The following is a 13,874-nucleotide window of genomic DNA, read 5'->3' as shown; positions in this document are numbered from 1 at the left end:
AAATGGAAACTTTGTAAGTCAACAATGAAAACATCTCTTTGAAATTCTACAAGCATTTTAGTATGACCACAGCAGTGACCTCTGGTATTTTCTGCCAAAATACTTCATTTGTCTCACAGAACAACTAATCAATTCCAGAGTCCATCAATCATTTCAGCTGAATACTAGACTGGTTTTGCTTAGAGAAGGTCCAGATGGCTGCCCGAGTAAGTGGAATTAAAATTCTAGCAGACTATAAGGTACCAAACTACAAAATATAACATAGAAGACCAAACCTTACTGCAGGATGGAGTAGTGGGCATTACACCCCTTCATTTATTCTACTTTTAATTCTTACCCTAATTTCTCAATGTACATGTTTACATCTAGAACAAACCCAAGCAGAAACTTGACAAAGGTTAGTATCCAAGTACTCAAAAATAATCTGCAAAAGCCTAATGTGGTGGTGCACGCCTTTAATCCCAGCATTCAGGATGCAGCAGCAGGTAGATCTCTGTAAGATGAAGACCAGAATGGTCTACAAAGTGAATTCCAAGACAGCTAGCTATGTAGCTAGGGCTACACAGAGAAACCCTGGCTTGAAAAAAAACAAAACAAAATTTTCTGAAAATACATTATTATATGTCCTTTCTAGAAAACAATGATTATAAGTTTGTTTGTTTTTTTTTTTCTTTTCCTTTCACCCAAGTTTATTATTTGGTATTTCTAGAATTCTAAGCATTTCTGCTTTCATATCAGTTGGACATAATTCTGCCAAGAATTTGTAATTAACATCAGTTAAAGCACAAATTAGCTATGAAAGTAATAGCACCATATCTCACCCAAATACCCATGACATAAACTTCAGAAAATAGCCTGTTTTCATTGCTGAAATACATTTTGATACATCTGAAGAAATTTCAAGTATATGCCTGGTACTTCTCCGCAATAATCCAACATTTCAGTACAGGAAAAAATTACTATGATTAAATTTACTGTAACAGACTTGTAACACTAGTAAAATGAGTTTTCTAATGGAAGCATGACTAATTATTTGTATCCACATCCACTGTAGGAGTAAGAGAATACTATGCTTGTATTATAATAGCGTATGGGCTTTCAATGACTCTTAGCATCCATGTTTCTCTCCGTATGTATGCTATGACACACACATGCCCCACCTGATTAATATTCAGATAGATGATTTGGTGAACTAAAGTCAAGCTAATCAGGTTTACCTCTACCAAGAGTTCATATTTTGCTCAATAATATTTATTATATGTAGATGAAAATGCCTAAAGTACTAAGAAAAAGCAAGTGTGGCACACACTTGTGATCCTAGCTCTCAGGAGATGGAAGCAAGAAAGTCAGGAGTTCAAGGTCATCCTCAGCTACATTGCGGGTTCAAGGCTGACCTGGATCAAATGAGACCCTGTCTTTAAAAACAAACAAACAAACAAACAAAAACCTAATAAAACAACAAGAAATAAAAGTACTAAGAATAGCAGGGCATGGAGGTGCACACCTTTAATCCCAGCACTTGGGAGGCAGAGGCAGGTGGATCTCTGGGAGTTTGAGGCCCATCTGGTCTACATAGTTAGGACAGCAGGAGCTACATAATAGAGAGACCCTGTCTCAAAAAGCAAGCAAACAGCACCAAAGTACTAAGAACACTATACTCAAAAGTGAAGAAGCTGAAAGGGAATATCTACGTTTTGTCTCATAGTAGTTGTATAAATGTGATGAGCTGAATTAAAAATCTCTACTTAATAGGCAGGCATGGTGGTGCACACTTTTAATCTCAGCACTCGGGAGGCAAAGGCAGATCACTGAGTTCTAGGCCAGCCTGGTCTACAGCCCAGCCCGACATTACTCAATTGACACTATTGAGATGATTCTGGGCTGTGCCAAGTTGACAGTTAATCTTAACTAGTCCTCCTCCTACGTTCTGAGACTCTCTTCAGATAATATGAATAAGTAAATGAATAAAATGTGGTCCTTGTCTTCAAAAATTAAAGCTAAGTGGGGAGAGAGGAGTTGTTAAAAGCTTGTAATTCAGTGTGCATATAATGTGAAAAAATGCTATAAAAAAGTGTAAACACTAAACAAAGAAGAAATTAATTAGTCACTACTGTATTATCTAGAAAAATGCCTCTAAGATGCCCAGGCTTGATGAGAACATTTATAACCTGTCTCAAAAAACAAAACAATTCAAAAAATAATACAAATTAAAAACTCCCACACACTTTCTAAATATGTAAGACTTAGGGGAAGAGCTAAAATATGAATATATTTTCAAAACTGTCATGAGATCCTAGGAGTGCTCAGGCCCCATCACAGGAATTAGGCAAACAAATACACTTCCAGGCCAGTGACAGCTCTAAAGGGCATCTCCATTCTTCATGAGCCTCCCACTACCTCATCTCAAATAAAAATTTAATACAAATGTGGTGGTGTGAATGGTTGAGGCCCCCATAGGCTCAAGTATTTGAATGTTTGGCCCATAGGGAGTGGCACTATTAGGAGGTGTGGTCTTGTTGGAGTGAGTGTGGACTTGTTAGAGGAAGTGTGTCACTGTGGAGGCAGGCTTAGAGGTCTAATATCTGCTCAAGCATGACAGTTCACTTCCTGTTGCCTATGGATCAAGATGTAGAACTTTCAGCTCATTTTCTAGTACCATATCTGTCCTTGCATGCTGCTATGCTTCTCAAGGACTAAACTAAAACTGTAAGCCAGCCCCAATTACATGTTTTCCTTCATAAGAGTTGCCATGGTCTTGGTGTCTCTTCCCAGCAATAGAAACCTTAACTGAGACAGTAAGTAAAATACTGTGCTTGCCATGCAAATGGATTCAAGACAGATCCCTAGTGTTCACTGACAGCCTGGTCGACAGCTGCAAACCGTGAGCATGTCAAGTTGTAACTCAAGCATCAGTAACTTCCATCTTACAGTGCTACCTGGCTGTACTGTTGATTATATGGGACAATGTCAAAAAACTCTTTCTGGGAAATATAAAGCACACATTTTTTTTAATATACAATCATCTCTTTATTTTAGGAAGAAAGATATCTCACTTCAGCAAATTGTGGGGAAGCCAAGTTTCCATTTGAAATATTTGATGTTAAAGAAGAAGTAAAGCAATGTATGGGTAGTTAAAAAAGATCAAAAGCATCAAACAACCCCCCCTTTATATTTGCAAAGTAACAATCTTAGAATTGTCATAACTCCTTATAATAGCACAGGATTTGTTTCCTGATTTACAATCAGTGATAAAAGAAAATGGCTAAGACATTTTTATACAATATAAGAACTAATAGCTCTGTTAAATAATATATTCATTAAAAATATGAATTGTGTTTACAAATAGTAAAAACACTTGCTGTGCAGGGTTGCCAAATTCAATTTAGATTCCCAGAATCCAAGTAAAAGGATGACTGAGCCAAGTGTGATGGCCCATGCCTTTAATCCCAACAGAGGCAGGTATGTGGATCTCTGTAACTAACTTTGAGACCAGTGCCGTCTGCATAGTGAGTTCCAGGACAGCGAGGGTACATAGAGAGACCCTGTCTCTCAAAAAAAATAAAAAATAAAAAATAAAAAATAAAAAATAAATAAACAAATGAACAAAGGCAAGAGGAGGGAGAGACACTTATATGCACATAAAACACATATGCATGCATTTATATTTCTATTGTCAAAGGACAGAAGAGAAATTACCTGATTGTTTCTTCATGATAGAGAGAACTAACGACTGGTCCACCAAAACCACTACTGGCTTCTTTTCCTTTCTTCTCTGATACCTATGGAAGAAAAAGAGAAGATGGAAAAAGACACGGACTAAAGCAATATGTATTTAAAAATGATAAAAATATCACTTTGCTAAGAACACTAAAATTTTACTCTCAACAAATTCTTCAATGCTAATAATATTTCGAGGTGATTAATAAACATAAACTCATGGCAATCCTCCTGCCTCAGCCTCCTGAGTACTGGGATTACAGATGCCATATCGGTCTGAGAATACTTTCTTTTAAACAAGAAAAAGTGCTAAATAAGAACTTACTTAGTTAATCCTCTTATGTTTTGAATTTCAGCCCCATTGTTAGGATAAAATTGGAAATACATGATGTTAAAATGCAAAGTAGGAGTTGGAGAGACATCTCCGGAGGACACAGGTTTAGTTCCCAGCATCCGCATGGTGGCTCACATCTGACAGTATCTCTCTCCTTGACCCCGCCCTACAACGCCCCAGCTGCTCTTGTGCCTGCCCTCACCTTCCCAAACCAGAGAGCCCAAATAACTCTCTCCTCTCAGGTTGTTCTGTCAGGTATTTTTGCCGCAGAATGAGAAAGGTAACTAAAACACTGTGCCGAGGAAAATATACAAATGGCAAATAAATGAACGAAAGGATGACTAATAATCAAGGAAATTGGAGCCACGCTGATTAGAATGGCTGAAGTTCAGCAAGTTGTCCAGTGCAGGAATGGATTAAAGTGGTTCACCTTTGATATTTTCAAATATAAGATCAAGTCACCACTGAATGCAGATAATTTTACTTCTGCCTTTCCAATTTGGGTGTGACTTACTCTTTCCTGTAGGATTTACAGTTCAGTGGTGACACAAGCAGCCTGCCTTCTTGCTGATCAAAAGGGAAACTTTTCATCTTTATGACAGAGACGCAGTGACTATGTTTTTTATAAAATCCACTATCATATTATAAACATTCACTTTCAGTCTGCAAAACCTATTCCATAGAACACCATAACAGGCACAACCCAACCAGGTGAGTCATCCCCCTTAGCCCCAAGCTTCCAACACTCACTTAGCCCCAATTCTCAGATGGAACCCAGGTCCCATGCCCAGTTCCCCAGCCATCTTAGGAGGCCTGCCTGCATCTACCCAACATCCAGGCTTAGAACAAGACACCATGTGAAACCTAGACTGTTGTGTTCATACCAGACACAAAACCAACAACAAAAACCTTGCAAACTCAGGTCTCATTGCAAAACCACAAACAGTATGGCAATCAAAAACCAAATTCACCAGTCCTAAGTTCTCTGATGTGAATCAGTGTTTAATCCTAAGGTAGAGATCTTGAAAGAATGAACATGAACTTCATCAAAGCACTTAAGGAGTTTAGCGAAGACACAAAGAAATAGCTCAATGAACACAGACGGAAAAAAATACCTCAGTAATGCCCTGAAGACAAATGTAGGAAATGAAAGACACTAGGATTAAAAATAAAACTCAGTAAGAGATAGAAACACTGAAGAGAACTCAGGCTGAAATGTAGATGTAATTGGAAAACTTCCATCAATAATTCCATCAAATAACTCCAATAATTTCATGAAAAATTCCATCAATAATCCAAATAGAAAACTCAGGAAAAGGCCTTTCAAGTAGAACAAATTTAACAGAAGATAAAATATCAGGTCTCAAAGACAAAGGACAGGAATTAGATCACACAAACAAAGAGCATGAAAATTTCAACAACATTCACTTTCAATTTTCAAAGTTATATCAACTGTCCCGGCCATGCAGCATCCTTCCCTTCTGGAAGAAGCTGGTGGCCATTGTGCCCACCTTTGCTTCTCTGTACCATGTTTTCATTCCTGGTGCTTCTGAGATTTTTTTTTTCTCTCATTTTCAAAATTTTGATATTGATGTCTATTTGGTACAATTTTATTACTTTCTTCTGTCTGGGGCTCATTGTGCTTCTAGAGCTGTGGGCTTGCAGAGGTAATTTTCAGTAATGCCACTGACACCTAACAGAGACCAGAACTGCTACTAAGTGACCTATGATGAACAGAACAGACTTACAATGATACATTTTCTGGCCCCAAATACCAGGTTAAAGGTGGAAAGTCTGATTTGCAGTTTTCAGCAAATGTTGAGATTTAGCTATATCTGTGATTTTTTTTTTCTTCCCCAGTCTTCTCTCACTCTTTTATGCTCCCTGCTTCATTGTGACTGACTTCATTTGCCACATCTTTCAGTCCACTGGTCTTTCATTGCACCATGTCTAATATATGCTGTTGATCCTATACAGTATATTTTTCACTGCAGATCTATGCTTTACCACCCTTTATGTAGTCTTTATGTGGTTTTCATGTCACTCTATATTATGCTCATTTTCTTCTACTCTGAAAATGTATTTATATATAACATATGACAACATGCAATAACATAATAATATATTTACAAGCTGGGCAGGGATGATACAAGCCTTTAATCCCAGCACTTAGGAAACAAAGACAGGCACATCTCGGAGTTCAAGCCCAGCCTGGTCTACAGAGCAAGTTCCAGACACCCAAGGCTACACAGAGAAACCCTTTCTCCAAATATATGTACATGTATATTTTATATATGTGTATATATATCAATATATGTATACTATATCATGCGCATATATATATATGTATTTTTTTTTTACAGTAGGTATGCTAACATCTTTGGTATTTCAGCATCTCTATATGTGGTGGTCAAAATGAAAATGGCCCCAATAGGGACTGGCACTATTAGAAAGTGTGGTCTTGTTGAAGTAGATGTGACCCTGTTGAAGGAAGTATGTCACTATGTGTAGGCTTTGAGGTTTCTGATGCTCACGCCAGGCCCCAGCGTGACTCTTCTTGCTGCTTTTGGATCCCAATATAGAACTTTCAGCTACTTCTCCAGCACTATGTCTACCTGCATGCTGCCATGTTTCCTGACAAATGATTATGGACTAAACCTCTGAAGCCAATCCCCCCCACACAATTAAATGTTTTCCTTTATGGGAGTTGCTGTGGTCACAGCATCTCTTCACTGTAATTAAAACACTAATTAAAAACACTATCATTTCTGCATCCACTTTTATTATTCTTCTATTCTCCTGGCTATTTTCTATTTTTTTTTTTTCCTTGCTTTCTTAAAAGACCTCTACTGCAAACCACACATTGTAAACTTTACATTCCTGTTCGCCAGATCTTATTACACTACTTTCCTTAGGTTGGGCTCTGTTTTGGCACAAGTTAATAAAGTTATCTGATCCTCTTGAGACTCACTTATTAACATCACTGCTGAGAAACAAACTATTCTCAGGACTATGTCAGCTTCAGGAAAATGTCTACCCAGTGTTTTCTAGTGTGCCTTTCCCTAGACTGTCAGTTTCCTTTCACACATGTGCCAGTTAGTATTCAGCCCAAGGGATCCATTTGCAGATTTTTGGAATGTCCTCTACTGTGCCCTTTCAAACTCTAGTTCAAATCAGGGAGTCTGCTCAGACAGTTTGGCTTTGTCCTCCCCTCATAATAGCTCAGACGGTGCTTCCAGGAAAGAACCCAAGCATGTGCACACCTTACCTTATTTTCATAGGTAGGGGCAAATGTTCCACAAACAATTCTAACCCTATGTACACAGTGATTAAACATACTTAACCAATATCCAACAGTTGTATATTTAGGCTATTTATAGTTTTTTTTAAACTAACAATGATATAATGAAAATCTGTGTGCATAATTAGATGTGGCTTATTCAAAATAATTTCCTTATCCCTAGCATTGTCCTTTCTAAAGCAAATGAACAAACACATATTATGGCTCTGCAACAACCTCAGGGGAACAAAACAAATTGTATCTTAGACACATAATAATTAGAATAGTTTGCCATTATCAGCCTGAATCACAACAAAGCTGCCCAAAATGCATTAGTTATTTGTTCCGCTCATTTCAGCCACTCAAGGGGGTAACATTTTGGACTCTTGATCTCCATTTTGGTGAAATTTCTCTCATAATAGCTTAGAGGTTTGAGTTGGTGAGACAACTCAGAAGGTAAAGGTGCTTGCCACCAAGTCATACAACAGGAATCTCAAAGCCCACAGGGAGGGAGAGAAGAGCAAGCTCCTGCAAGCTGTTCTCACTTCCAAAGGAGCACTGTGGCATGAGTGCCCCGCCCTCCCCAAAAATAAATAAATGTAATTTTTTTTTTAAAGCTTAGAGGTTTATCCCATTTTTCTCTACTCAAAATCCATTAAGTTATTTTTGTTGCATCAGCAGTTAAAGGAAGAGTCTTTGATTTGGCAGCCAATATGATAAAATTTGCCAGTGCTTGTAGCACCTTAAGTTAAATTGCATAAGACATCCAAATGTTTTTGCACTGAAAAAGGAAAGGGCAACCAGCTAGCTGAACCTTTATCACTTGATCTGTGCTCTAGCACAGTTTCAGGGTCAAGACTAAAGCCAGCAAGAAACACTCTTTTCTATCTTAAAAATACTATTCCAAAAATCAGTACACTAATGCACATGAGGTGGTTTCTTATTTCCTCCTGGTACTTTTTTGAAACCTTTCCTATTGGTGTGTTAACTTGTTTACAGCTTGGACTATAGAACTTTGTGCAGGTAACTATTATTTCTTTCCTCATCAATAAAGCTGGGATATTTACCTATCTCAGGTGACCATTTTCAGGATTTAAGATAGGTCTATTTAGATAGAACAGCATCCAGCATGAAAAAGGGCATCATTAAAGTCAGCTGATGTTATAAAAACTATAGTCAAGATACAGCCATTTGTGCAAAGCCAATGCCTCAGAAACTGAGGAAACACAGGTACAAGGTGTTCTAATGTGGAGGAAGAGGATACAACCAACTCTTTTAACATTACCAGCAAACCTCTCAAAACCAAGCAATAAACATTCTTCCAGTTGATAGAGGAAGAATAATGCCAACTGTATGCAAATTTCTGGAAAATGGAGAGCAAGAAAAGGAAGACTGGTATCAGATATGCAGTATCTGATACGTATCTTCCATAAAATCCCATTACCCCAGCTCAACTTCAGAACAAGACTACAGAACTGCCACTGGCACTGTCTTGCTTTTAACATAGGCAGCAATTATGAGAAGTGCCATCATTTTCTACAATGCTAAAAAAGAAAAACCAGTCAATAACTATGATCTACCATCAATTTTAAGACACAGTCAGATTTCAGAAATGTTAGAAAGGTGAATAAATGTCTGTCTTAGATTTGAAGAAATCCATCAGGTTTGACAGATTGGAAACCTGAAGAGAGGTAAAGAAGGCAATATGACATAATAAGTGGAATAGTGCCTTTCAACCCAAAGAACTGTGACAGCCAAAGCTTGTGCCATTTTCATGAAAAACTATATTTTTTCCAAGCTTTTCTGCAAACCATTATTAAACAATAACAACATTATCAGTAAAATTGTGTACTGTCTTGGGCTGAAGGTCCAATTTATTAGTAGAGTGCTTGCCTAGCAAGCATAACGTCATGGATTCTGTCCTCAGCAACACATTGTGGTGGTATTAGCACTGTGAAGGTCAGGGGAGGATATTATGATCTTAAGGTCAACTTGGTCTGCAATCTGTAACAAAACAAGACAAAGCTGAGCAGGAAATGCTCCTATCCTCTAGAAGAGCAAAATAGGTGTCATATCTTCCTTTAATAATCTGAAGGATATACCATAAGACATTTTCACTGGTGGGTTTTGTGTCAACTTGACACAAGCTAGAGTCATCAGAAAGGATGGAGCCTCAGTTGAGGAAATGCCATGAGATCTAGCTGTAAGGCATTTTCTCAATTAGTGATCAATGGAGGAAAGCCCAGACCACTGTGGGTGTTGCCATCCCTGGGTTGATGGTCCTGGGTTCTATATGAAAGCAGGCTGAGGAAGCCATGCTAAAAAGCAAGCCAGTAAGCAGCACTCTCCATGGTCTCTGCATGAGCTCCTGCCTCCAGGTTCCTGCTTGAGTTCCTGTCCTGACTTCCCCAATGACGGACTGTGATCAGGAAGTGTAAGCCAAATAAACCCTTTCTTCCCCAACTTGCTTTTGGTCATCGTGTTTTGTTGCAACAATAGAAAGCCTAAGACATCGTAACCTCAGGTTTTCTTTGTGCAAGGTTATGTGTTCTTGTGAGGAGAGGGGGTCAGTGGGTGGTACTGTGATCCATCCCTGGGCCTTGGCCATATTTTCAAACTTCCATCACTGAGAAACATCCTTAATTGCTGCAGTAAAATTTATAAAGATCTAATTTCTTCAGCAAATACATTACTATTAAGATTTTCTAACTCCTAATCTTTCAGTATGGATAAACTGTACTTTTAAGAAATTCATAAATTTCTGCTACATCATCTATTTGGCTGAGGTATTAATAAAATTGTCTTAGTTATAGTTTATATTGCTGTGATAAAACACCATGACCCAAAGCAAGTTGGAGAAGGAACAGTTTGTTTCATCTTACAACTTGTAAACTATCATCCAGGAGAAGTCAGGACAGGAACTCAAACAAGGCAGAAACTTAGAGGCAGAAGCTGATGCAGAGGTCATGGAGGAGTGCTGCTTACTGGCTTGTTCCTTCCGTATACATGGCAGGACCATCTGTCCAGGAGTGGGAACACACACAATGAGCTGGGCTCTTCCACGTTAATTATCAAAAACAAACAAATGTACCACAGGTCAATCCAGTGGGGGCATTTTCTCAATTGAGGTTCTCTTCCCAAATGACTTTAGTGTCAAGATGACATAAGACTAGCCATCACAACTGGTCTCTTGTCAACTTAAGACACAAACAACACTGTTACTCTATAACCTTTCCTTTCTTGTCCCCAAGATGTCATATTAATATCAACATAAAACACATTCCAAACTTTAAAAGTTCCATAGCCTCCAAATATCCAAACCCTTAAAACATTCAATTCCTTTAAAACACCCAAAAATCTCTTTCAAGGTTCAAAGTTTCTCTAAAATATCCAAAGTATCTAAAATTCTAAAACCTCCCTATAATATCCAGGATCTCATAACTGTAGGTTCCTATTTAAAAAAAAAAAAAAAAAAGTTAAATACTTTCTTATTACAAGAAGGAAGAACTAGGACAGTCACAATCAAATAAAAGCAAAACCAAAGTTCAACAGCATAAAACTCAGGATCAGACTTCTGGGACCTATAATCTTCTATGATCTTCTAGACTCTAGCTTTGTCACAGCACACATAGCCTGTCTCATCAGTTCAGGCCAACTCCACTCTACCGCTGCTGCTGTTTTTGGTGGTTGTCAATGGGTTCTAATCAGGGACCCTAATCCTGCCACATGGTGCCAAGCTTCAACTTCTCTCATGATCCCTTCAATCCTGGGGCTTCAACTGAAACTGAGGCTGCAACTACACCAAGGCCTTTCTCAACCTCTCTTCAGGGACTCCAGGCCCTTGTTACACAGTGTCAATCCTCAGCTGCACACCAGGACCTATTCATGACTTCAAAATCTTTTTTTCCTTTCATTTTCGAATTTTATTAATCTTTTCAAAGAACCCTTTTCTTTCCTTTGTGATTGGTGACCATGTGCACTCACTTAACTTTATAAATGCTGTCATCTAAAATATCCTTACAGGAGGAATGTGGGGGAGGGAAGGTAGCTGAAGAGAAGGCTTAGTGACTAAGAACAAGTACTGCTCATTAGAGAACTAGAGTTTGCTTCTCAGCACCCACAAAAGGCAGCACACACACTGCCTATAACTCCAGCTCCATAGGATCTGAAATCCTCTTCTTGTCTCCCTGGGCACCTGCACGTATATAGCAAGCAAACACACACACACACACACACACACACACACACACACACACACACACACACACACACAGTCCTCTCTGCCTCCCTCCCTTCGTCCGTCCCTCCCCTTCTCTCAAATAAATGGCGTTACTACTGCAACTAAGCCACCCACGATATAGCAAGACATTTATGTTGCACAAATGCAAATGTACAAAAAAGACATCTCTCCTGAGAAAGTTTTGAGATTTTATACACAAACACACACAATTCCTAGGTAGGAGTTCAACATGATAGTAACACTCTTTCGTAGAGTCCATTTTGCAACAAAAAGTCATAGAATGAACCAGAACTCTTCTAAATCTTTATATAATTTATACTTCTAGTGCTAGAAATTATTTGGAGATGAAATATATAACATAACAAATTATTTTAAAAATGCCAACCACTTAAAAGGGGTGGAGGACTAAAATCAAACAAAAAACTAGCAGGAAAAACATACAAAAAATAATACTGCAGCAACTGATTAGGGGCAACTGAATAGAGGTAATCCATAGAGCTGGCTAACTTCCATAATTACTAATTGTATTACCAAGCCCTATACTACATGAATTCTCTATCCTCAGAGAATATATTCACATTCACCTTCTACATGCTACTGTTCTTTTTCCAATTCTGCTAGGATCTGAAACACTGTCATTCTCTATTAGACTCTCCAATCTTCTCATTCGGATCACACCTGTATTATAGTCTATGCAGAAATCCAGGCTTTAGGTAAGCACTCTTCAAGGTTGATGGGAACAGTGTCGTTGATCAAGCAGTGACATGATGGGGTTCTCTTATCCTGCTCTGCATGTAATTATTTTCAAACCAATCAACAACTGAATGGGTTCTTCAGACAAATGTGACTTTAATTTATTAAGTACTTCTAGAGTTTCATGAGCTAGATGTTATTCCAATACAGATAAATGGTGCATTTTTAAATCAACATTGCCATATTATTTGGCCAATTCATCAAAAATTTCCATCAAATGTACTAGGTCAAATGGAATTTTATTGGTATCAACCTTAAAATGAACCTTCAGAAGCCTCAGTCACACCCTACTTCACATCTATCATTATGGTTTGGGGATTCGATTGAAACCCATTTTCTTCTGCAAGGCCCACCAATCCCCCAAACAAATGACTCCAAAGCCTTTCACTTTCCCCAGGTCATCAACACATATATGAGAGGATGAGTTCTAAATTTTCAGTTCACACAAAAGCATGAGCTGTAAATACTTAATTTAAAAATCACAACCAAACAAACACTGGGACAATTTTGAAAATACCATCAACTGGCCAAAGTAAAGTATGCACAGGTCTTTGTAGGTTAGATTGGGTGGTTAAATGTAAATAGTGTATCTTCCTTGACAATCAAACATATGCAGTGTTTGGTTTGGAAGGGTACTGGCTTGTCCACTTCTCATCACTCTCTGAGGAAGGGCAGTCTCAAAGGTAAGCACAGCACTGTCTAAAGGTGTAGGAGTAGCACATCACTTACTCAATACAAGTCCTACTCAAAACCAGTCTGTCACCCAGAAACTCAGCCTCTACCTTTTTGATTGAGAAAGGGCCTCACTCTATAGACCAGGCTAGCCTGGAAGTCATTTTGTAGAAGTACAGGATGAGTCTCCTGCCTCAGTTTCTCAAGCACTTAGATTATGGGTATGAGCACTGTTCCTGACTAGCTTCCTTTTGGTGGCATTTTCTTTTGAAAGGGAACTCTAACTTTTATAATCTTGGTTATCTGGGTTTCAACATTGAGGATTTTAATATTTTGGGATTATGATCTTCAGGATTTTCTTTTCTTTCAATTTTTCAATATTTAGGATTTATTATGTTTATCAGATTCTGATCAAGCAACTCCACTCCTAGGTTTATACCCAATATGAATATGTATGTCCAATACAAAGTTGCACACAAACACTCCTGGCAGCATTATTCAAAAGAACTGTGTGGGAGCTGGAGAAATAGTTTAGCATTAAGAGTGTTTACTGCTATTGCAATGGACCAGGGTTTGGTTCCTAGCATCTGCATAGTAGTTCACAACTACCTGTCCTCCTGTATGCACGTTGCATAAACACTTAGGCATGCTCACATACATACAAATAAATAAATCTTAATTTTAAAAAGTAGAGATAACCCAATAGTCCAACAATAGATGAACAAAATGTGTTGTATCTATACAGGAGAACATCATTCAGCTGTAAAATAAATAAGGTAACAGGGCTGGAGAGAGTTCAGTCAGTAAGGTATTTGTCAAGCAAGCGGAAACTCACACACAAAAAAGCCATGTAAACACTCCTTATCCCAATGTTAGGG

The 13,874-nt window shown here is 38.2% G+C and overlaps 1 protein-coding gene across 1 annotated transcript in view; it reads right to left on the bottom strand.

The window, feature by feature from the left end:
* Acbd6 (acyl-CoA binding domain containing 6) overlaps positions 1 to 13,874 on the bottom strand; it is a 135,978-nt gene that overhangs the window by 90,584 nt on the left and 31,520 nt on the right. Inside the window, exon 4 of the mRNA XM_051186008.1 lies at positions 3,697 to 3,779. Coding sequence (XP_051041965.1) covers positions 3,697 to 3,779 — 83 coding nt within the window. The remainder of the gene's footprint in view (positions 1 to 3,696; positions 3,780 to 13,874) is intronic.

The sequence above is a fragment of the Phodopus roborovskii genome, unplaced genomic scaffold, assembly GCF_943737965.1.
Source record: "Phodopus roborovskii unplaced genomic scaffold, PHOROB, whole genome shotgun sequence".
NCBI lineage: Eukaryota > Metazoa > Chordata > Mammalia > Rodentia > Cricetidae > Phodopus > Phodopus roborovskii.
The sequence above is the reverse complement of the archived record's forward strand: the minus strand, read 5'-3'. Positions and strand labels throughout refer to the sequence as shown.